General features: G+C 38.4%; 1 protein-coding gene across 1 annotated transcript in view; it reads right to left on the minus strand.

Annotated features, from left to right (window-relative positions):
* The window catches only part of ASTN1 (astrotactin 1), a 512,206-nt gene that overhangs the window by 21,441 nt on the left and 468,206 nt on the right, over positions 1–22,559 (minus strand). Inside the window, exons 17-20 of the mRNA XM_031936933.1 lie at positions 15,386–15,654; positions 9,804–9,937; positions 6,575–6,726; positions 5,425–5,560 (exon numbers count right to left, since the gene is read on the minus strand). Of these exons, the coding sequence (XP_031792793.1) occupies positions 5,425–5,560; positions 6,575–6,726; positions 9,804–9,937; positions 15,386–15,654 (691 nt within the window). The remainder of the gene's footprint in view (positions 1–5,424; positions 5,561–6,574; positions 6,727–9,803; positions 9,938–15,385; positions 15,655–22,559) is intronic.

Raw genomic sequence — 22,559 nt, forward strand, 5'->3', positions numbered from 1 at the left:
AAGACAAAGTTCTCAATTTTACCTTCTATTGGGGAGATGTAAACAAGTAAGCCCATAAGTAAATGAAATACACATGTATGTATACACACATATTTGTATCTATATATGGGTATATACATACATACATATAAACACATATAGATATATGTGTGTGTCAATATATGTTTATATATGTATTGCTAATTTAAAGTTATTTCACTGAGGAGGAAGCAGCACAAAAAATTGGGAACACCCCTGAAAGAAGCTAGGGATTCTAAATGAAAGTGAAGAAGAGACAAAGTATCTCAGATATAGAAGACAGCTTGTGCAAAGTTAAAGGGCTAGAAGACAGAATATTGAGTTGTGTAAGTGAGAACTTAATTTGGAACTTAGAATGCAGAACGGGGATAATGGAACACAAGTCTGCGAGAAGAGTTTGGAGACAGTCTGCAAAGGGTTATATGTATGTGTTGTATATATGGAATATGCATTTGTATGTGTATAAATCTACATTTTTCTACATCACTAATAGCTTTGCAAAGTACTGTAAATCACCTGCTAATTAGTCATTACACGTCCATACGGGAACAAGTTGGTGATTATGTAGAGGTCCTAGGGCTGTCTCTATTTCTAATTGGGAATAAGCATCATATAAACTTGGGCAAAGGGTCAGTTTTATCCCTGTTTTCTTTAACAGGCAAAACACTTTCAGATGGCTTAATGAACTGAAATTCTGCGACATTAGTCTGGCTATAGGGATCAAGTAGGGCATAACACATTTTAAAGTGGCAATTTGTGGCCAATCAGTATATAAATGTACCCTCCTTTTATCAACGTCATCATCATTATTGTTCATATTATTATTATTGAACATTTATTGGGCAGCAAGAGGACTATCTAGTCTCTTTTAACCCAAGAGAAGTCATGCACCTTGCCCAGTAAGCTAATGGAGAATCATATTTAAGGTCTTTTTAAAAGTCTGTGCTTATTACAACATGGCCTCCCAAGCTGTGTTTGTTTAGACCTCAGTTGGCATGCTAATAACCACACTTACTGGGGGCGCGTGAGCATGTGAGCAAACACAGAATTGGATCTGACTCTGAGGCCTCTTAGAGGCTTAACAGCCTGGAACGTGATGAGCATGGAGTAGTCCCCTGCTTATTCTCATGAATTAGCTGCCCTTGCCTCTCCCTTGCAAGGATCTTCTCCCTGCAGGCTTGGCAATCTGAGCTCATCCTTTTATCTGACTCACTATTCTCCGAATTCAGAAAATCCCCAGAATTCTCTACTTGGAAGGCATCTCAGAGACCATCTGGCCCAATTCAACCTGGAACAATTCCCTAAAGAGATTTTTAATCATGTTTGTGTCATGGACCCTTTTGGTGGTCTGGTGAAGCCTCTGGAAACCTTCTCAGAATACTGATTTTGCAAACATAAAATAAAATTCTTAGGATTACAAATGAAACCAATTATAAGGAAATATAAATGTCAAAAAACGTTCTCAGTTAAGAAATCCCCAATAGTACTAATTTACCTTTTTATGTAAAACCTTAAATGAGGCAAAACTCACTTGTGATATCTCTTTTTCCTGATGACCTGAATCTGCATGTTGGCAACTTTCAATTCTCTTGTCCAGGGATAAGCTGAATTAATCCAATCTCTCTTTATGACAACTCTTCTGGAGTAAGCAATCATGGTGTTTTGTATTTAAGGAGAGGCAACATGGTATAGTGCAGAGTATTGCAGTGAGAATCAGGATGCCTCAATTCTAGTTCTAGCTTCCCCAGCAGCTGACTCTGTGACTTGGGTAAACTGATTTTACCTCACTGGACATCAATTGTTTAATGTTAGAATGTGTTTTCCAATTATTTGATTCTATTAGCATCAGTCATTTATTAAACTCTTAGTATGTGCTAGCCACCATGCTTAGAGCCAGGATATAAAGAAAGGCAAAAAATAGTCCCTGATTTCAAGGACCTTGACCCTAGGGTGAGAGAACATGTTAATAAATATCTACAAATGAGGTGTATCCTAGATAAACTGGAGATAATCAACAGAAAATATTATTAATTAGGAAAGACTTTTCTTTTGGTGAAGCAATTGGTGTTAAGTAACTTGTGGGTCATATGGCTATTAAGTGTCTGAGGTCAGATTTGATTTCAGATCTTCCTGATTTCAGGGCTGGTACTCTATCCACTTTACCATCTAGCTGCCCTGGAAAGACTTCTTATAGAAGGTAGAACTTAAGGTGGAATGTGAAGGACACATCCTTTAATTCTCATAGTGGAGAAAGCCTATGATCATCCTAATTTTTAAGACTGAGAATCTGTGATGGAAAAATTAAAACCACTTGTCTAATTGGTTAATGATGGTGAAGTATGGGGCAGGTAGGTAGTGCAGTGAATAGAGCACCAGTCCTGGAGTCAGGTGGACCTGAGTTCAAATCTGGTCTCAGACACTTAACACAACCTAGCTGTGTGACCCTGGGGGAGTCATTAACTTCAATTGCCTCAGCAAAAAAAAAAAAAAATGATGGAGAAATATAAATCATTCTCTCATCACCAAAGGTGATCAGCATCCACACCTAGTGAACCCCTCCTGTCCTACTTTCCTGGGACAGGCTCTGGTGACATCCAATGGGATAAGGTTGTATTTGTTGTATTAGCCCTTATGCTATATGATATTATTGCTATATAAAAACCTTACCACAATTAGTATTGTGGTAAGGTTTTTTCTCACAGAGATTATCTGTTCATGCAAGAAGTTCATTAATACTTTCATAAACTATGACAGCACATTGCTGGGAAGGTGAGGGTTCTATCTTTTAAGAGCTATTTAAGATCTAGCCGCTTAAGTGGATGGTCTAGGAGCTGAGTCGGTTCAAGCCAAGCCACTCTAATGGGGGTGACTGCCATCTGGAGGCACCTCAAAAAAACCCTCTCTCTCCTTTCTTGTCCATAGTATACAATTTAAATTGATAGTCAATAGATTTCTGATTATTAATGCATTGTGAACCTCAGTTTCCTCATCTATAAAGGATTGGATTAGTTAGTGTTGAAATCATTCCAGTTTAAGGTTTGGGATCCTATGACTGAAGCAGTCACTTAAGAATGGCCATAGAAAATCACTCCATCTTTCTAAGCTTGTTTTCCCATCTGTGAAATGGCGATAGCAATGTCCACAGAGCTTGACAGCAGGATTTTTGTGAGGATGGAAATGAGAAATGATTTAAGTGCTTGGCAAACTTGAAAGAAATATCCAAATGCCAATTATTTATTTATTATTATTATTATTACTATTTAATTCTCATATTTTTTGGGTTGCTCAGAGAGAAACAATCTGGGAACAAGTTGTTATCCTACTATTAGGCCTTTACGAATTATTTCAGAGATGGAGAAAATAACTTTTTTTGTTACTGAATAAACATTAATGAATAAGTTCACCTAGTTCTCATATGAGTTTGATATATCATTATCCTATTATTAGCTAACTAGATGGCACAGTGAACAGAATGTATGACTTGATGTTGGGAAGACCTGAATTCAGTTTTTGCCTCAGGCACTAATTATGTGATCCTGGATAACTCACTTAACCTCTCAGTACTTCAGTTTCCTCATCTGTAATATAGCAACTATATTACAGACATCAAATGAATATTTTGCAACTCTTAAAACACTATATGAATGCTAGTTATTATCAATGCACTATTCATACTACATCATGGATCCTGAAATAATTTAAGATCCCTGCTGTTTTAGACACTACAGGTCCAACAAGCAAACAAATCAACAAAATCAAATCAAAGTCTCTTCTTATGAGCTAATCTGTAAATTGCTAAGTGATTTTCATACTTGGTAGGGACATGAGGTTTCAGCACTGCATCTCTGGGCACTGTGCCTAAACCCAACAACTTTTCCCTTATGTTTCAGATTTTATCAAGGTCTAGCTCCTTTTTCCTGCTTTACAATAATCATAAGATTCATTTTATCTAGATTCTTCAGACTCACAACTCTACCAAGTAGGTAAATTGTTCAAGTATTATCATACTCATTTTACAGACAAGGAAGCTGGGGATCAGGTAGGTTAAATGTCATATAATTAGGAGTCTAAGAGTCAGAACTCACTTCCAAGTGTTCTGAAGTTCTGGGTTCTTAACTTAGTGTGATTTGTATGATGCCATGTATTTATACTCAAAGTGGAGTTTAAAAATTTTAAAAATTATGAATTCCTCATAATGAATGGTATTGAACAATACTGCAAAATGCAAGCCCATATTCTGGCTAAGTGAAAATGACCCTGCTAATTACCTTTATCGTCACTGCAGAGTAGGATTCCATTTGGACATCCTTAAAAGGGAAATTGCCTTTTTAGGGGGAGTATGTTATCATGTTGAATTTCCATATCATTCCTAGAATGCCATTTCATAACAGTGGTCTATTTCCTTTTGGGTTATCTAGAGTTATAGCATCTTGCCTTTTCCCAGTCTATTAGTTTCTTAAAAAATTTAAGATTCCCTAAATCCTATCTTGCAGGTCATAACTCCTCTTCTCCACCCCCGTCCCCATCCACTCCACATCTTTGAGCTTTTTAGTTGTTGAAATGGAAATAACTTTTTCTGCTACTGTGATTCTCTTCTTATGAGCTAATCTGTAAACTGTTAAGTGATTTTCATACTTGGTGGGGACATGAGGTTTCAGCACTGCATCTCTGGGCACCGCGCCTAAACCAACAACTTTTCCCTTTTGCTTCAGATTTTATCAAGGTTTATTCCCCTTTTCATGCTTTAAAATAATCATAATAATCCATATTTATCTGGACTTTTAAGATTGACAAAACAATTCCACCAATGAGATAAGTACTTCAAGTATTATCATATTCACTTTACAGACAAGGAAACTGGGGATCAGATAGGTTAAATGTCACATAATTAGGGGATCCCAAAGTCAGAACTCACTCCCAAATGTTCTCACTTACCCCAGTGTGATTTGTGTAATGCCATGATTTCTACCCAATGAGACATTTAAAAATATCTCTAGACCTTTGGAAGTGTAGTGTGTGGGACAGCAAAAAGTTCATAATTGGGAGGTCCACTGTCTTTGAGAAGATACACTGATAACACTTGGAAGATTTGTTATATTTCACTGTGAATTTGAAGAGAGAAAAGTAGATAGCAAAAGTCATCAGGAAATCATGGTACTCACAGATTTAGGAATCACCAGAAATAAGACCAAGGATTTTGAGCTATTAGGGAACTTGAAAGTCATGTTGCCTAACCTCATTTGGAGTTGAGGAAAATAAGTTTGAGAAAAAAAATAAGGGAATTGTCCAATATCAATGCTGTATGAAGTGACAAAGGTAGAATCTAAACTACAATTCACCGATTCCAATTCCAATACTCTTTCCACCATGGACCATGTGCCTCCAATGAGTTGAAGTATTACTCACATATAGGTGGTGTCAGGTTCCAGGCAACGGATAATCAGAGAGATGGTGTTGAACTGCTTGTCAGGCACCTGAGATGGCATGGCACAGGGGGACTTTGCTCCAGAGATGATGTCATCAATGAAACTCAACACTGTTTCTGCACAGAAGGAAAAGGAAAGGAGAGTGCATGAAAAAAGATAAAGGAAGATCAAACAACAGGAAAGGAAGATAATCTTCATAAAGATCTGTCATTGGATGTACTTTTTTCCCCAATCCTCTACAATCCATGGACTTTTAGAGCCCCAAAATGTTCAGAGGACGGGATTCATCAGCATTCAATGTAAGGGTCTTTAGCATGGATGAGGAAAAGAAGCCTTAGTCAGCCATCACTGCCATTAAGATGGAATCCAGTATTTTTTATCTGTCAGGGGCTATAGATTGGTTAGTCCCTCACCCAACCTGCCTTGGATAATGTACCAGGCCAAATTGTCGAGAATTGACAGATTGCACAATCCACTCTCAGGTTATTGGATCATGTGGTAACAGGGTCAGACTAAATGCTCTCACTGTGGGTGCCCACCTTCAACACACAAGTCATATTAGCAGCACAAATGCTGACCTTTTCCCTGTGTGGAAACATTGGCCCAAGGTGTTTTCAGTGGCAGCACCCCAAACTAGTTTGAAAATTTTCCTCTCTAGCTAAATCAGGTAAAATCAGAGTTTGCTTTAGGACAAAACATGGGGCAAAACTCATGTTTGAGCAGACTTTTGCCTGGAGGGGGCTTATTAGTAAAGGAATCTTTTTCTTTCCCCTGTAATCATGGCAGTGGTTAGCAGAGAATTGTTTCCTAATTGTGGGCCATCACAACCAGTTTATTGTAATGTTGTTTATTTAAATGCGGCTCTGAGAGAGTGCCTAGAGGCTATGAAATGGACACCTCTTTTATAAACAGAGAGAACAGCAAAATCAAAACAGCTTTTGTTGGAGGTTCACCATTAAGCAGTTCTTAAAAGGGCAAGATGGACAATCCCTGCTAGGGCCAACGACTGATCCTTGTGTCTCGGGCAATAGTGAGAACGTAAAGCAGAACCTTGTTGGAGGCAGCTGCAGGGACAAGACATTTTTCATCACCCCAGAGCAAGATAAGCTCTCAAAGGGGAAGTCATTCACCTGTCTCCACTTTGGAATGGTCCATCCTGTCTGTGACTTTCTCCTGACGCATGAGGTAATCCACAATCTGTACTCCTATTGGTGGCTCTGAGTGTTCCCACTCCAGTACCACCAGTGTGCTGCTAGGCTCATGAACTGTGGAGAGCCGGAGTCTGCAAGTTAAGAGGAAAGAAAATGAAACTAGGATTGGTACTAACCCTGAGCTCTGACTACTCTTGCTACTAATCCATTATCAGGTTTGGATTAATCAGTGGCTATGTATTATAGCTGTTTAGTCATTTTGCAGTCATGTCCAACCCTTTTCTGCCATTACTTTTTCCAGCTCATTTTACAGATGAGGAAACTGAGGCAAACAAGTTTAAGGGACTTGTCCAAAGTCACACAGCTAGTAAGTGCCTAAAGTCAGCTTTGTATTCAAGTCCACTTGACTTCAGGTCCAGTGCTTTATCCTCTGCACCAACCAGCTGCTCTGATTATTATAGAAATGAACAATTTGGAAGGTGGTTCAGTGCATAGAATTCTAGGCTTAAAGTCCAGAAGATCTGAGTCCAAATCCAGCCTCAGACACTTTCTATTTATATAATCCTGGGCAAGTCATTTACCTACCATCTGCCTCAGTTTTCCCAATAATAATAGCAATTTTACCTTAAGATTGTTGTGAGGATCAAATGGAAGTGAGGAATGGGGACAAAGATAATCACAATGAGGGCAGGTAAGGTAGATGTGTATGCGTATGTATGCTGGCGCAGAGATAGAGTGAAGATGTGGATAGTAGATAGAGAGGCCAGAATAAGAAAGACCTGGCAAATACTAATTATGTGATCCTGGGTAATTAATTTAATTCTTCAGTGCCCCTAGGGAGCTGTCTAAGATCCTAGGTTGTCAGAACAGTCGCGTATTTATATTGAGACAGGGAGAGTTTCTTATGTCACTGAAATCCCAAGTTTGGACTTAAATCATTTGTTTGTCCAAACCTAAGCATCTACGTGGAGCAGTGAATAGAACAATGGATTTAGAGTGAAGAAAACACAAGTTCAAATTTGGTCTCAGAAACTGTGTGACCCTGGGCAAGTCAATTAACTTCAGTTTGCATCTCCATTATAAAAATGTGATAATACCATTTAGGGTTGTTGTGAGGATTAAATGAGATAATAATTGTAAAGTATTTAGCATAGTTGCCTGACACATAGTAAGTAATATGTAAATATTAGCTATTATTATTATTATTATTCATTGTAAGGAACCTCTGATAAGATGAGTCTCAACCAAAATATAACTAAAAATGTTCTGCAAATTATGATCATAGAAATTTTTCCAGGGCACTGAGGTTAATCAAGTTTCCTGGGGTGCCATAAGCAGCACGGGACAGAGGTAAGATGGTCTTCCTCATTCTGAAGGTGGCACATAGGGAGTCCATTACTCCACAGTATATCTTGAATTTCAACATTGTTTCAACCTACTGTCTTGCTCTCTTCTTTTTACTTTGTAGCTGTAAACTATGTACTTTCCTGTAGACACTTTGTTCCCTAATTATTGGTGTCTTGGTTTGCACCTTGGTTCCTCAGCTTGTTCCTATAATCTAGGACCAGTGATCAACATCCTGACCACCATGGCAAATGTAAATGTGACTGGCCATTTCACAAATGGCACTGGTTCTCTGAAGGATTAGTTGAAGTAGTATGGTTGGTCAGGACTAGCTTTCCCCATTAGTGGGAAACTCAAAACTTAAAGCAAGTTGATATGTGATGGTGGGTATGAAGGATGAAGGATTACACACTGGATCTCTATTGCTAAATATGAAGCTGACTTCAACGTCCCATGATCTGAAGACAACTATTATCTAAGTCATGAATTAGTCATTTGTAAAGAAAAATAAAATTTTGATTACAGAAAATCATCTCCTTCCCTAACAATAGCAATTCTCTGAAAATTAGAATTGTAATTCCCTGAAAACTGACCAAAGCTAAGCTACTAATTAAAGGGGAAGGACTTCATGCAATTTAGACATGTGTGAAATTCAAGCTCCAACAGTCAAGAAACCATGACGATTGTAAAGAAGAGAAACAGTTGATACAAATAATTACAGTTGACAAGAAAAATGAGTTTACATTTGTTTCAGGCTATGGATTAATTTCCAACCAACTTAGTCTTAAATTCTCATATAACTAGGATAATGATTCAGAGTTGAAAGGTACTTTAGAAATCATGTGGTTATCTAGTTCCAAAAATTCATTGCACAGTTGAGTTACAAAGTATTAAATAGTAAAGATGGGCTATCAGAGTTTATAGATGCAAGAGTGCTCAGAAGTCTTGGGTTTTAGACTTGGCATCAGAAAGATCTGAGTTCAAATCTTGCCTCAGACATTTATGAGCTGTGGAATTTTCTCCAGTGACAATTCTCTCCAAATTGAATTCTAGATGTTCTCTACCATTTTCTAGCTCTTCATCCTGATACTCATTCTAGTCCTGGACTCGGAATTTTGGAAGTACCTTCCACCTGTGTAACAACTTCTCATTGGATGGGTTCTCCATTGAAAGAGGGTGTTTAAGTACATCAGTCTCATTCCATGATAGATACCTTCCCTACTACTTCCCTTTCAGTTTCCATCTATATGTTGTTTTCACCCTTAAAATATATGCTCCTTGAGGTCAGGGACTTTTTTTTTTTTTGTATCCTCACCACTTGGCATTGTGCCGGACAAATAATAGGCATTTAATAAATACTTTATAACATACCAAAGTTAATTAATCTCTCAACTTCAGTTTCTCTATCTATAATTTGGGAATAATAATCACATCTCCCTCTAAGTTTTATTAGGAGAACCAGATGAGATAATATTTAAAGTGTTTTGCAAACCTTAACATGCTATACCAATGCTATTAGTAGTAGAAGATTAAAATCTGCCCTAAGAGATTATTGTATAGATCTCAGTATCATTGGATAGGACCTTAGCTACTTGATGGGATTAACTGCACTGTCCTTTTTATTAATTTAAAATATTACCACACAAAATGGGCTTGACTCTCCTTTAGGCTAAGGGGGAAGAAAGAAAGGGCTAGATCAGGGCCCCCATGAGCTATTTGATTGCATGTTGGAGGAGAAGTACATTCCTGGATAAATCAACAATTGGGGAGGGAAGTAGCTAAGAAGTTCTAGGTACCACATGAATAGGAAGACAGCAAAGCTGGAGTATTCATGCAAAAGGGAAAAAAGGAAAATGAAACATACACAGGTTGAGGAAGAGGAGCACAAGTGGGGAGGCCATCTGCCCCAAATGCACTGGAATCACACCGACACCAATCCTCGATGACATCCCCGGTTCCTGAACACCAGAGTGAGCTCATGGTGGCTTCCTGCAACAACTGAAAGAGAAGGGGAAGAGAGATACATCAGAATGAAGAAAGCAGGAGGAAAAGGCCTTGTTGGGAATCTAAGCCCCAGCTTCTTAAATTGTGGTTTTCTACCACATATGGCATCTCCTAGGTGAATGCTGAGGTTGCTAAATGATGATTTATTATCAACAAATGTTTGATTTGTATGCTTATATGCCCAGGGTCATACAAAAAACTCAGAAGTAAAGGTATCGAGAATGGGAAAAGTTTACAAAGCCCTGTTCTAGGCAATAATCTACCTGAGTAGTCTGAGAGAGCACAACAACAAAGGTTCCATCTGGTCTTGAGCATCCCCCATCTCTTCCCTACTACATAAATCAAATGTCCTTCCTTCCTCTCTTTCCTAAAATTCCAACCATAGAATCAGTAATTTTGGTTAGGTAACAAAGACTGAGCCACAGGCTCCAGAAGGCCACTATTAGAATATTATTTTGGTTCTCAGAGTTAAGGATGAAGGTGCTATGGGGTCTCTGTTTTAGCACTCTCCCTATAGTACATTAGCTGGATTATCTTCAAAGAAAAAAATGACACTGAGAGAAGAAAAGAAGAACACTTTGATGGAGTAACTGAAGGGCAGTGTGAGGTTCTAATTAGTTAAAGAGGCATTCAACCTCCCCTGGGAGGATACGAGCAAATATTGAGCCAGGGAGGAGAACCTATGGTAGGGAGAGGTTCAGTGTTGGACAGGGCCACACTTAGACCCTAGGGGACATAGAATGGACTAAGGGTGCAGGTCTGAGAATTTCTCTCTGACTGTCCTTCCCCACTTTCCTCCCTCCTTTCTTCTGATCCTCTTTTCCATGTCCTTACTTCCTACAATGACATGAATCAGAATGAGCAATCACATAACTGCTCTGGAAGAAATTGGATTAAAAAGTACTTGAAATGTAAAAAGATAGCCTCATTTGAGTGGTCTGTCAAGGAATCCTGTTCCACCTTGAAACTGATTCAAGAGGTTAGTTAAAAAAAATAATAATCAAAGGAACCCTGGGATGGGCGAAAAATTCCATGTGAAGAGAGAAGTGGCCATTAATCTTCAAGGCCTCCCCATCTAAAGAAAACAGGACAAATGTGGGGAGAAAAATAATCCAAGATGCTATTTGAGTGCTGGAAACTTCCAGCTTGATTCTTTCTCCCTTCCCCCAAGTTTTTTTCTTTCTTTCTAATTTCTCTATCTGTGGCTGCCAGATAGGAGAGTGGATGAGAAGGAGAAGAGAGAGGGAAGGGAGGAAGAAAGCCTTTGGGGGTGGCAGGAGACTCAGATAAATCCTGTTAAATAAAAAGCTTGGGACCTGGGTTACCTCTCCTTACATCCATTTCTAAGGGAAGCACTGAAGAAAGAATGTGCTCTGTTTAGGGCAAATGAAGGACAGGGCTCATCTGCTTCTGCTTAGAATTAGGTGGGTAGAAGGGCCTTTAGAAATCACTCTAATGTCCCATATTGCAAATGGATAAACCAGTGCCCCAAGAGTTTGAACCAATCTGAACCAAGATCACAGAGAGAATGAAATGGACACTATAAGGAACAAATTTGAAAAAAAAAAGATCTAGAGATTTAGGGTTAGGATTTAATTTTTTAAGTCAAAAGTATGACTTGGTAGCCAACAAAACCTATTGCTCTCTGGCTCATATAGAAATATGTTCTGCATGATTCACATGTATAATCTATATTATATTGCTTGACTTCTCAAGAGGTATGGGGGGTGAGATGATTTGGAACTCAATTTTTTAAAATGATTTTTACATGTAATTGGGAGATACTTAATGAAATAAAAATGTATTTTAAAAATACTAATGATGTCATAGGTTGCATTGAGAGAAAAATTCAATAGTTGTAGTACATCTAGGTAATTCAGTGGATAGATTTTTGGATATGGAACTAGGAAGACTTGAATTAAATTACTGCCCAGCTTTATGACATCAAGCAAGTCACTTAACCTCTCTTGCCCTCAGTTTCCTTGTTTGGAAACTAGGAATAATAATAGCTCTTATTTCACAGGAATGTGAGGATCAAATGAAATAGCATGTATAAAGTAGTTTGTGAACTTTGAAGTACTAAATAAACACATACTATTATTAGTAGTAGTAATAGTAGTATTATATTGTTATTATAGTATGATTTCACCTTCTATGAAACTGTGCCTAGAGCAGGAGAGGTAATATTTCCACCATGTTATACTCTGATCAGATGGCCTCTGGTTCTGGACACCACATTTTTAAAAAGGGTATTCACAAACAGAATGAATCCTAGTAAGTCACTAGGATACTGACTGGACTGGAGATCATGTGACAATAAGGTTGACTGAAGAAAGTAGGGGTGTTTTCCCTACTGAAGACAAGATTCAAGGGTCCATGATTACTATACTCAAGTATTTGATAGGGTGTCTTGGGAATGATCCATCCTGCTTTGCTCCAGAGGACAGAAGTAGGAACAATAAGCAGAAATTGCAGAAAGGCACATTTTGTTTTGACATAAGGGAAAAAAATCCAAAACAACAATAACTTTTTAAAAATGTGAATGATTTCCTTGAAGAAGTTAAGGGTTATCCCAAGCATGGAAGCAGGATGATCACTTGTCAGGGATGCAGGAGAGGAGATTCCTGTTCAGGTATAAGTTGAACTAAATGATCTCTGAGGTTCTTTTCAATTTCATCATAGTAGTTGTTTCCCTGAAATTTCTTTTTCCCTCTCTACTTCTTAGGAAAGAGAAAAGAAATGGAGGAGAGGGGAAAAGCATTGTGTTAGAGAGGAAAAATATGGAGAGGTGGAAGACATCGAGGAGAGATAACTGAAAGTCCATAAACAGGAGAAAAAAAAGAGAGAGAAAAGAAATTTAAAAGATATGGAGAGGAGAGGATAGGACAGGAAAAGAAACAGTAGAGAGAAGAGAGGAGAGGAGAGGAAATGAGAGGAAGAGGGAAGGGAAGGGAAAAGGAGCAAAGGGAAAGTGAGGGCAGGGGATGGAAAAGAATAGGAGGTAAGAGAGGAGACATAAAGAGAAATATGACAGAGAGAAGATATGCAGTGAGAGATAGACACACACAGAGAAAAGACAGACAGACAGCCACACATAAATACTGACAGAGAGAGACAGACACCCATACATACATACACAGATACACACATATACAGAGACAGAGACAGATACATATACACACATAGACATAGACAGACACACATGCTCATGGACACACAGAAAGAGACAGACACAGACACATACACACAGAGACAGACAGACACAGACAGACACATACACACAGAGAGAAACAGACACACATACACAGAGACCGACAGAGACACATACACAAATGCACAGAGACAGAAATAGACAGAGATGCACATAGAGAGACAGACAGACACACATACATACAGACACACAGAGACAGAAATACTTACATATACATATCCAGAGAAAGAGACAGACATATCCACAAAGACAGAGACAGATAGAAAGGATAGAGGAAGAAAGAAAGAAAGAGGAGTAGGGGAGATTGGAAAGTGAGAGGAGAAGAGCCCAAGAGCAGAGAAAAGAGGAGAGCAGAGGAGAGGAATTTAGGTCTATCTATAGATAGATATCTATATCTATTTTGAGACTATAATATTAAAAATGCCCCAGAAGTTCCCCTGTTATTTTTATTAAAAAGGTGAAGGATGAAGGAAGGAAGAGAATGGTCTTAGGTGTCTGCCAAGGGATTCAGGGGAATAAAGGGCTAGCTAAAAACAAACTGCCCACTTCCCTAAGGCTGCTCTCTCCTCCAGATAAGGCTGCAGGGATGGGCAGTTTCCTTCCCTCTCTGGCCTCCACTCCGACACCTTTCTTTCTAAGTAGCCTAGTTGGTGGTATTCATTCTATGTGTTTCTGAATCCCAGATTCAGATTCTGCCTTTTGTGAACCAGACTTAGGGCTGAGGCTGTTCCTGGGCATAGGTGCTCCCCGCTCTGTGAAGGAGCAGGATCAGAATCAGAGACACTGCCCCCTCCCAGAAGCAGTAGTTAAGCAGATTCTTCCGGGTTTGTGACTAAGCCTTCCCACCCTTTTATTGTTCCCCATTGACTAGTCCTACTGATTTGGTTGGGGAATCATAAGGAAGGTAACTTAAAAAGAATGAATTCCCTTTTTGATCAAAGGAAATCTGGTTGTGTTCAAATATTGAACAAAGTAACTTTTAAGAACATTAGTGACTGAAGAAACAAAAAAAGGTGGGCACATTTCTCCCCCCTCCCATTTTTCTGTGAATGTCATATATAACAAGGTGGCTCATACAAAATCATTTTCTCTTTGAAAAAACAAAAGGGGCAAAAGGGAAAGGGGGAAAAAAGAAATATAATTTATTCTCCTGCTACCTTTTCTTATATCCTCAAGAGAGATAAGATGCTTTCTGGTTGGCTACACCTTGTTAGTAGTACTGCCCTTGAAGACAGGGCATCAGGTTGATCAACCCCTTACTTTGTCACTCTTGGTAGTGCCATATTGTGGCGAGAAATAAGATTATCGCACTTCACATAGGGATGAGCTGGATTCAGTCCCACCCTGCCACTTACCAATTGCTTTTAGCTCTTGGCAAATCACTCTACATTTTTATCTCAGGTTCTTCCTTTGAAAAGGAGGAACTTGATGTTGTCAAAGGTCCCTTTCATTTTGAATTTGAAGTTACTCTTCTCAGGAAGACTATAATCGAGGAGGAGATGGGTGGAATATGAGAACCATCTTGAAATATTCTTTGCCATATTTTCCCAGCTTCCCAACTCCAAACTGGAACCCAACATTTTAGACAATGTCATCATACACAGTAATTGAGACCGAGTGCCATAGTATAGAGAGAAGAGGCTATTAGGATCTTCCCTGGAGACCAAGGATGAGAAAAGGGGGCAATCTTGCCAGTCACAATGATGCTGGCATGAAAATCTGACTCTTAGCGGATGCTTCCAGGTGGGCCACAGTCACTTCTCTATGTACTAGTCAGTTCTGGGTTCAGGAGTTATTAAGGGAAACTAGTTGCACTCCTATGCCAATGGCCCAGTGTGAATGAAGAAAGATCCTGAGTTTACTATGTTCAATCACTGAGATCCATGCAGTCATGACTGAGAAGGGATAGGGATGGGGAGCACCCACTTTCTGCTCTGTCTTTATTCTCTCTGTGTGCCCCCTCTCTAAACCTTATGGGTTAGAAAATTTGTGTAATTTCAGGTGTTCTGAACCCTGAATATCCAATTGGATTACTGTAGGTGGTATGAATGAGCTAATTAAATTTGAGATGCAAACATGCAAACTCATGCAAATAAATTCTTGGATTAACTAAAATATTCTAAAAGTTTTAGTCTACCGTGGAGCTTCACTGTGTCCTGTCACTTTTTGAACCCATCTCTGAAATCCCCTATTGTGTTTTCATCTGGAGCTGACAGCTCTGGGTCTCTCACCCGCTGTGTCTGGTTGTTTGTAACCAGTTCATAGATGGGAGCTGCCTTGGTAACCTCCAGAAGAATTGGCTCAGCAGGCAAATCGGGGCTGGCAGTCACATGACACAGTGGGCAGGATGAAGGGCACCGGCCTCGGCTCTGGCACTCCATGCGGACTCCAGCCGCCATGCGCTTGGTGCCCGACTCAGACAGGCTGGCGATATATTCTGGGAATGTGAGCATTTTAGGGTCCCGTTCCCTCTCCTCCGATTCATCTGAGGGGGAGTTTCCTGCCAAAGAAAAACAAAAAGAAAGACATGGTGAAATTGAGAAAAAGTTCAGAGGCAAACAAAGGCACGAAGCACCAGGAAACCATGTGTTCTTCTTCTTCTTTTTTTTTTTCTCCCAGTTAGATATCAGGATTTAGTCCTTAATCATGTCCAAATACACCCTGGAGGAGGTATGTACAAGCATAAACCCTTCCAATTTTGGTGGGGAAATCCACACTGCAAATAACTCATTAAATTAGTAATTAGTTGTCAAGGGCAGGAAGGGTTGGCCTAAAGTCTTGATCTCAAGTTACCTCTCTTTTAGCTCTTCTACCAGATCATTTTGCCTTTTTCTACGGGTGGCAAAAGGAAAACTTTGTAGGTGAACTTAGGGAAGTTCAGAAATGAACAGCTTGCTTCTCTGACAGCGCATTCATGCCAGAAAGTAAATTGGCATTTCTATGCTTAAGTGTTAGACAATGGTAGAAAGACGGGGAAAATGCTTCTGAGTAGGTAGAGAGTATTGTGCTAAAAAAATATCCTGCCACTCTTGCCTGAGAGAAGAAAAACAAGTTAGGGAGTTCCAATTCTATTTTCAATGGAGACATTCACCATTGAGCTGGACACAGTACAGAATTCATCAAACAACTTATCCCTTCCAAAGACATTATCCATTGGTGTTGCTATTCTAGCCTCTTTCTTGTAATTTCCACTTTGATTGAAAAAAAGTTTGAAGAGAAAGTTGTTAAAAATCAAAATGCCATACATCAAAAAAGTCCTGAATTCTCTCAGAGTGAATATGGACTCCATTATGAAGCATTTATTGTTGGTGTCAGTGTTAAAATAATCTTCTGGGGGCAATAGGCAGTGATTGAATATGTATGCAGGTGTTCTCTCGTTTCTCAAGCATTCCTGGATACCTGAAAAGCTGGATCTTTGGAGAGTGGGGGGGGGGGGGAGAACAATGCACTGATGGAGGGACTTTAAAGGAACTCAGCAAGACCCAGAGATAGTTTTTAGCTCCTTTCCATTAGTAGGAATTGGGTTCTTCAAAGCTTTGTTAGAAGGCTGATTCTATTTATTATTTAATGTGTATCTACCCAAGTATACATGATTATCCCTCACATAATCAAGCAGTATAAAAAGGAATGGTGATTCCTCTGAGAGTCAGACAGGCTCTGACTCTTGTGATCCTGGACACTGGGCCTCAGTCTCCAAATCTGTACAATTAAAAAAAATAGATCAGAAAGCCTCTGAGGTTTCTTCAAGATCCATTATCTTATTTTTACTTGTGCCCCCTTTGAAGGTCTCTTCTGATTCTTCTTGACCTTAGCACTTGCCCCAATCACTTTATGTTTGTTCTGTGCAAAATCTATATGTATTTGTTTGTGTCTTTATTATATTTCCTCAATAGGAAGAAATTTCTTGAGGGCAGGGAGTCTCTCACTTTTGTTTCAGCACACCCAATATCTATTATAAGTAGTACACATTAAGGACTTAATAAATGCTTGCTGATTGTTTGAACAGTTGAATAACTGTTACTTCCCATACACAACATTTTATTTGCCACCTCTGTAGCTTTGCATGAAATGAAAATGCTTTTTATATTCATACTGAATTATATGCTGAAAATGTTTTTATATTCATTTTATATTCACTTTCACTTCTTAGAACATCTTTTAGCTCCCTTAAGTGCTTCCTTCAAGTTGCTTTTTTCTCTAAGAGATCTTTCCTGAATCTCTCAATGATTAGTGAATCCTCAATTATTATACTTATTTTGAATGTATTTTGTATTTATTTGTGCACCCAAAGTACTCCCCCCAGTGAAATATATATGCTTTTTGAGGATAGAGACAGTTTTGAGTATATACCTCATACTGCCTGACATATAGAAGGCACTTAATACAATAGTTATTGAATTAAAATCAGTTAGGTAAACCATAATGTATCTGATAGCATAATTTCTGAGTTTTGTATTCCTAGTATACCAGAGATACCAATTTGGGCAGATGCTTCCTGTACCTCTAACTCAGGGGAAACAAGTCATCAAGTACAATTATATGATTCACTTTTTTCACATATGACATATTATACATATATATATATATATATATATATATATATTTATAAACTTAATAAGGGATATAAATTTGAGTTGAAGGTCTTTTGAGTAAAAAAAAAAAGCTCTACAAAATCTTAAATAGCAAAACCAAATGTGGTTCCATTGGAAGGGAGGCAATGGCACCTTTACTAACTTGCCAGAGTCCTTACAAGGGCTCTAGACTGAGTGGATATGTCTATACTTGGTTTCACACACTGATATTTGCCACCCTTTTGGAAGGAATATACATAATGCTGAGACACTTCTTGTTGTCCAGGCTGTGCTGTAGCCTTTTTCTATCATACCCTAGCTGTTCATTCTAAAATTTCACTCCGGTCTTGAATTCACATATTGGACGTTTCTTCCATCTTTGCAGCCTCTCTCTCTCTGACTGGATAGTTTCTCCCATTTAAGAATCTGTCCAGTCAGTGAAGTCTCATTCCTCTGTAGGATAGACTCCAGACTTTGTCTACCATATCCCTAAACTAAATACCTTTGTCTTTGCTATCTCCCAAGCCCTTTACAACTCCCTTTCATGAGTTATTTTACCCTTTCTCCATTAGAAAGTAAATCTCATGAGAGTAGGGCCGTTTTTCTGCCTAGATTTGTATTCCCAGCTTTAGCATAGAATTTGGCTGATAGTAAGCAATTAAATGCTGACTGATCTCTACCAAGACTTCCCCACCAGAACATCAGAGCTTTAGTGTCTTCCAAACACAACTATAAGAACTCCATGGTTTCTTATGGAGGGATTATAACTACTGGCCAGGAATAAGCAACAAGAACGAATGACATATCTGAAGACTCTCAGAGATCTGTATCTATGCCATTGTTCTTTGTAACAAAGAAAAAGGAAGAATGAGAATTTGAACAAAAAAAAATCTGTGAAGACTATTTCTTTTTCAGAACCAAAGTTTCAAAAATGTCTCTGTGAGGCTTTATTTGAGTAACTCAAGAGGCTCTTAGTGGATCCTGGCACTCTATATAATTAGTTGTATTTCAGTATCAATTAATTCAGTTCTACTTGCTGGAATTATGTTCAAGAGAGTGTCTTCTTTGAAAAGGATCACTAGATGGCACTCTCAAGTTTAGAATGACTGGAGAGCAGTTGCAATGAAGGGTACAAAAGAGATTGCAATAGATTTCATCTGACTGTCTCAAAAATTTCACTTATATGACACATAAATAAATAGAAGAGAACTTTCTATTATATATTTTTTCAATTATAGGAGAGTGCTGCAAAAAATCATTGACTGGGACTTGCAGTGATGTAGAAGTATTTATGTCAAAGTCAAATATCAAGGGCGGTTAAATAGTGTAGTGGCTAGAGTTCTGGACCTGCAGCTAGTAAGGTTCATCTTCACGAGTTCAAATTTAGTCTCAGACAGTTACTGTATGACTTTGGGGAAGTCACTTAAGTTTGTCTCAGTTTGCTCATCTGAAAAATGAACTGAAGAAGGAAAAGAATAACCACTTCAACATTTCTACCCAAAGATATAGAGACAGACATGTTGAACAACAGCAAAAATGGTACATGAGAAACATTGTAGGCAACATATTGATTTTAAACTCATATATTGATATTACCATAATATGTTTCATTTTGTTATTTTTTACATTTTGTTAGCTGTTTACCCCAATTATATTTTAATCTAATTTGGTCAGCACTCATCAGTATTATGGGATGTTTGGGCCTGGGTCTTTGACATCTCTCATATGGATATCACAAATAATTTAGAGTCAGAACACCTGGGTTGGAATACCAGTTGTACATAATGATCTTAAAGATTTTGAGGTCAAAGAAATCCAAGAGAACATCTGGTCCATGCCCTTCATTTTGAAGGTGAGAAAACTAAGGAAGAAGTGTCCTGCTTAAGGTCACTCAGGTAGAAATTAAATAATGGGCATTTAAACTAATTTTCTCTCACTCCAAATCCAGCAATTGATATTCCCTACTTATGGAAACTTGAGAGACATTCTACCTCTCTCTGTCTCAATTTTTTCATCTATGAAATGGAAGGGGAGGGGATTCATTCAAATAACCCTGTGCTGATATTGAATAGCTCTAAATCTATGATTCAAGAAAATACTGAAAATGAAAAGAAAAATACAAGTATAAAAAAAAGGGGGGGATACAAGGGACTAACTGGAGTAAGAAAACTCCAAACTCCACTTCAGACACAAACTCTGTAATTTTGGACTAATCATTTAATATTTATGAGCCTCAGTTTCCCCAAATGTAAAATAAGAAAATTGGATCCACAAATAATTAGCCTAGGGTTTATGAACTTATTTTTTAAAAATATATTCTGATAATGGAATTTCAATATAATTAATTTCCTCTCTTTTCCTACGACTTTGATTTGATGCATTTAAAACCATTATTTTGAGAATGGTCTTTAGACTTCATTGGACTACCCAAAAAGGTTCGTGAGACAAACAAGGTTAAGAACTGTTACAGTCTTTCTTCTCTACATCAGTAATAAAACAATCCTTTCCCTCTCGTGTGTTGGTAGTTAGGGTGCATGCTGGCTCTGTGACCACTAGGGGACACTGTGACAACAGGCATGAAACTTAACAGCCTGAGTTTCTAATTCACCTCCAGAACTACCATCTTTCCATCATTAACATTTGTAATTGCTATTAAACATTTGAGGGGACTCTTACTTGCTGATGTCTACTGGCTGTCACAATTAAAATCAAGATGCGGTTAATCCTTCTCAATTCCTTTAAGCCTTAAAAAGGTTGGAGCCTTAGGGATGGGGAGGGCTCACTTCTTTCTTACTTGGTTCTCCCTATTTAATTCTGCTACTCTAGAAATCATTCTAGGACATATAAAAAGAAAAAAAATGTAAAATAAATGACCACTGTCCCATCTATTCCCATATTCTCTCCAATACAGCTCTGTTGGATATCTAGAGAAAGCCATTGTCTCTGTGGAAAAGTAGCCAGCTGCCCATCAACTAAAGCCACCCACGAGGATTCACATAGACAAGCATGGGTGTGCCCAAGCAGGGGATCAGCAAGATTTTTACGAATAGTTAGAGACAAACAAGATCTGTTCCATCTAGGGGATTCAGTGGAGATATTGATGGTCAGGAACATCTGAGTTTCTATGCTTCTTCAGACATTTATTACTCCTTAATTTATTTTCACCTCAGTTTCTTTATCTTTAAAAATAGTAATAACAATGGTCCTCACCTCCAGTGGTTATTGTGATAATCAACTGAGACATTTGGAAAGTGCCTTAAAGCATAATATAAATGCTAGTAGGTTTAAGATGCTGCTGCTGCTAGGCTGTTGCTGCTGTTTCTGCTTCAGGTATGGTTTGGATTACATCACCCCTGAGTTCCTTTTTAACCCTGACATTCTGTGATTTGTAATATCAGCCCAGTGCAATAGTACCCACCTGACCCCAAAGCTCCTGTAGAACGTGATCAGACAAGAGGCTAGCCTCAATGACCTCTCAGGGCCCTTCCAATTTGAAGGTTCTGTGATTGAATGGTTTTTCATATCCCTTTTAATTTATGCTCTTTAATGAAGCAATCTGGAGAAAAGTTCTAGCAAAGAGACATCCCAGATTACAAAGGCTATACACAATCAAACTGACCTTGGCATTCCGATGCCCACTTCAGGCTCCAAAGAATTATGATACTAATTCTGACACTCCTCCTCCTGTCCTGAGTATATCAAATCTCTCTCCAGTTTTCTGTCTGTTTTCTTCTTCTCCTCCATTTCTCTTTCTAAACCCATTGAATCCAAGGGGTGAGAACAACATGCAAAATAGCTTTTGAAGATTAGATCTGACCAAGTCACTCCAGTGGCAACATTACTACCCAGGTCTAGCTCTCAGCCTGCCAGGGGACATTCGTCAAACTACATCAAGAGGAAAACTCTATAGTTAATCCCACAATACTGGCCTCTTTCCAGTTCTTCATACATAATAGATTGTCTTCTACCTCTTTGCTTTTGATTTGGTAACCTTGGTACCTGGAATGCTCTGCTCCCTCACCTAATATTTTGGTTTCCCCAATTTCATTCAAAACTTAGCTCAAAGGAGTTGTCTGTTATCTCTTTCTTTGTTTCTTTCTGTCTCTTTCTGTTTCTTTCTGTCTCTCTTTTTTTCTCTGTCTCTGTCTCTATCTCTCTGTCTCTCTTTCAATCTGTCTCTCTCTTCCTCTCTGTTTCTCTCTTTGTCTCTGTCTCTCTTCCTCTCTCTGTTTCTTTTTGTCTCTGTCTCTCTGTCTTTTTGTCTCTGTCTCTTTGTCTTTCTCTATATCTATATTTTTATACAGATAATGCATTTTTATATGCATCTAGAAAGCTATTTACATGTTGTTTCCTCCACTCAAATGTAATCCTCTTGAGGGAAGGAAATATGTTTTTGCCTTTTTTTGCATGTCTAGTGCTTTGTACAGTTCCTAAAACATGAGGAACCTTTAATAAATGCTCCTTCAAATGCTTTGTTACCAGCAATTACAGAATTCAGATAACTTTAAAAAAAAGTATAGCACTTTGCAAAAAAAAATCTCCTATCAAGTTACTATAAATAAAGAGTAATTGTTTTCGACTAAATAATCCTTTCTCAGAGTACATTGGAAGGGTGTCCCTAGTAGACTAGTACAGAGGGACTATAATGGTTTTATCAATGCTCCAAAACTTACCATTGCTGTTCTCTAAGTCTTAAAGATATATGCATATTGATTTATCTAAAGACAGCATTATATTGGTACCATAAAGGCTACTAGCTAACACATATACAAGGTCTGATCTGACTTTCAGATGCAACAGAAGCAGATCTGTATTCTAGGTGTTTCCAAGGCAG

Source organism: Sarcophilus harrisii, chromosome 4, assembly GCF_902635505.1.
Source record: "Sarcophilus harrisii chromosome 4, mSarHar1.11, whole genome shotgun sequence".
Taxonomy (NCBI): domain Eukaryota; kingdom Metazoa; phylum Chordata; class Mammalia; order Dasyuromorphia; family Dasyuridae; genus Sarcophilus; species Sarcophilus harrisii.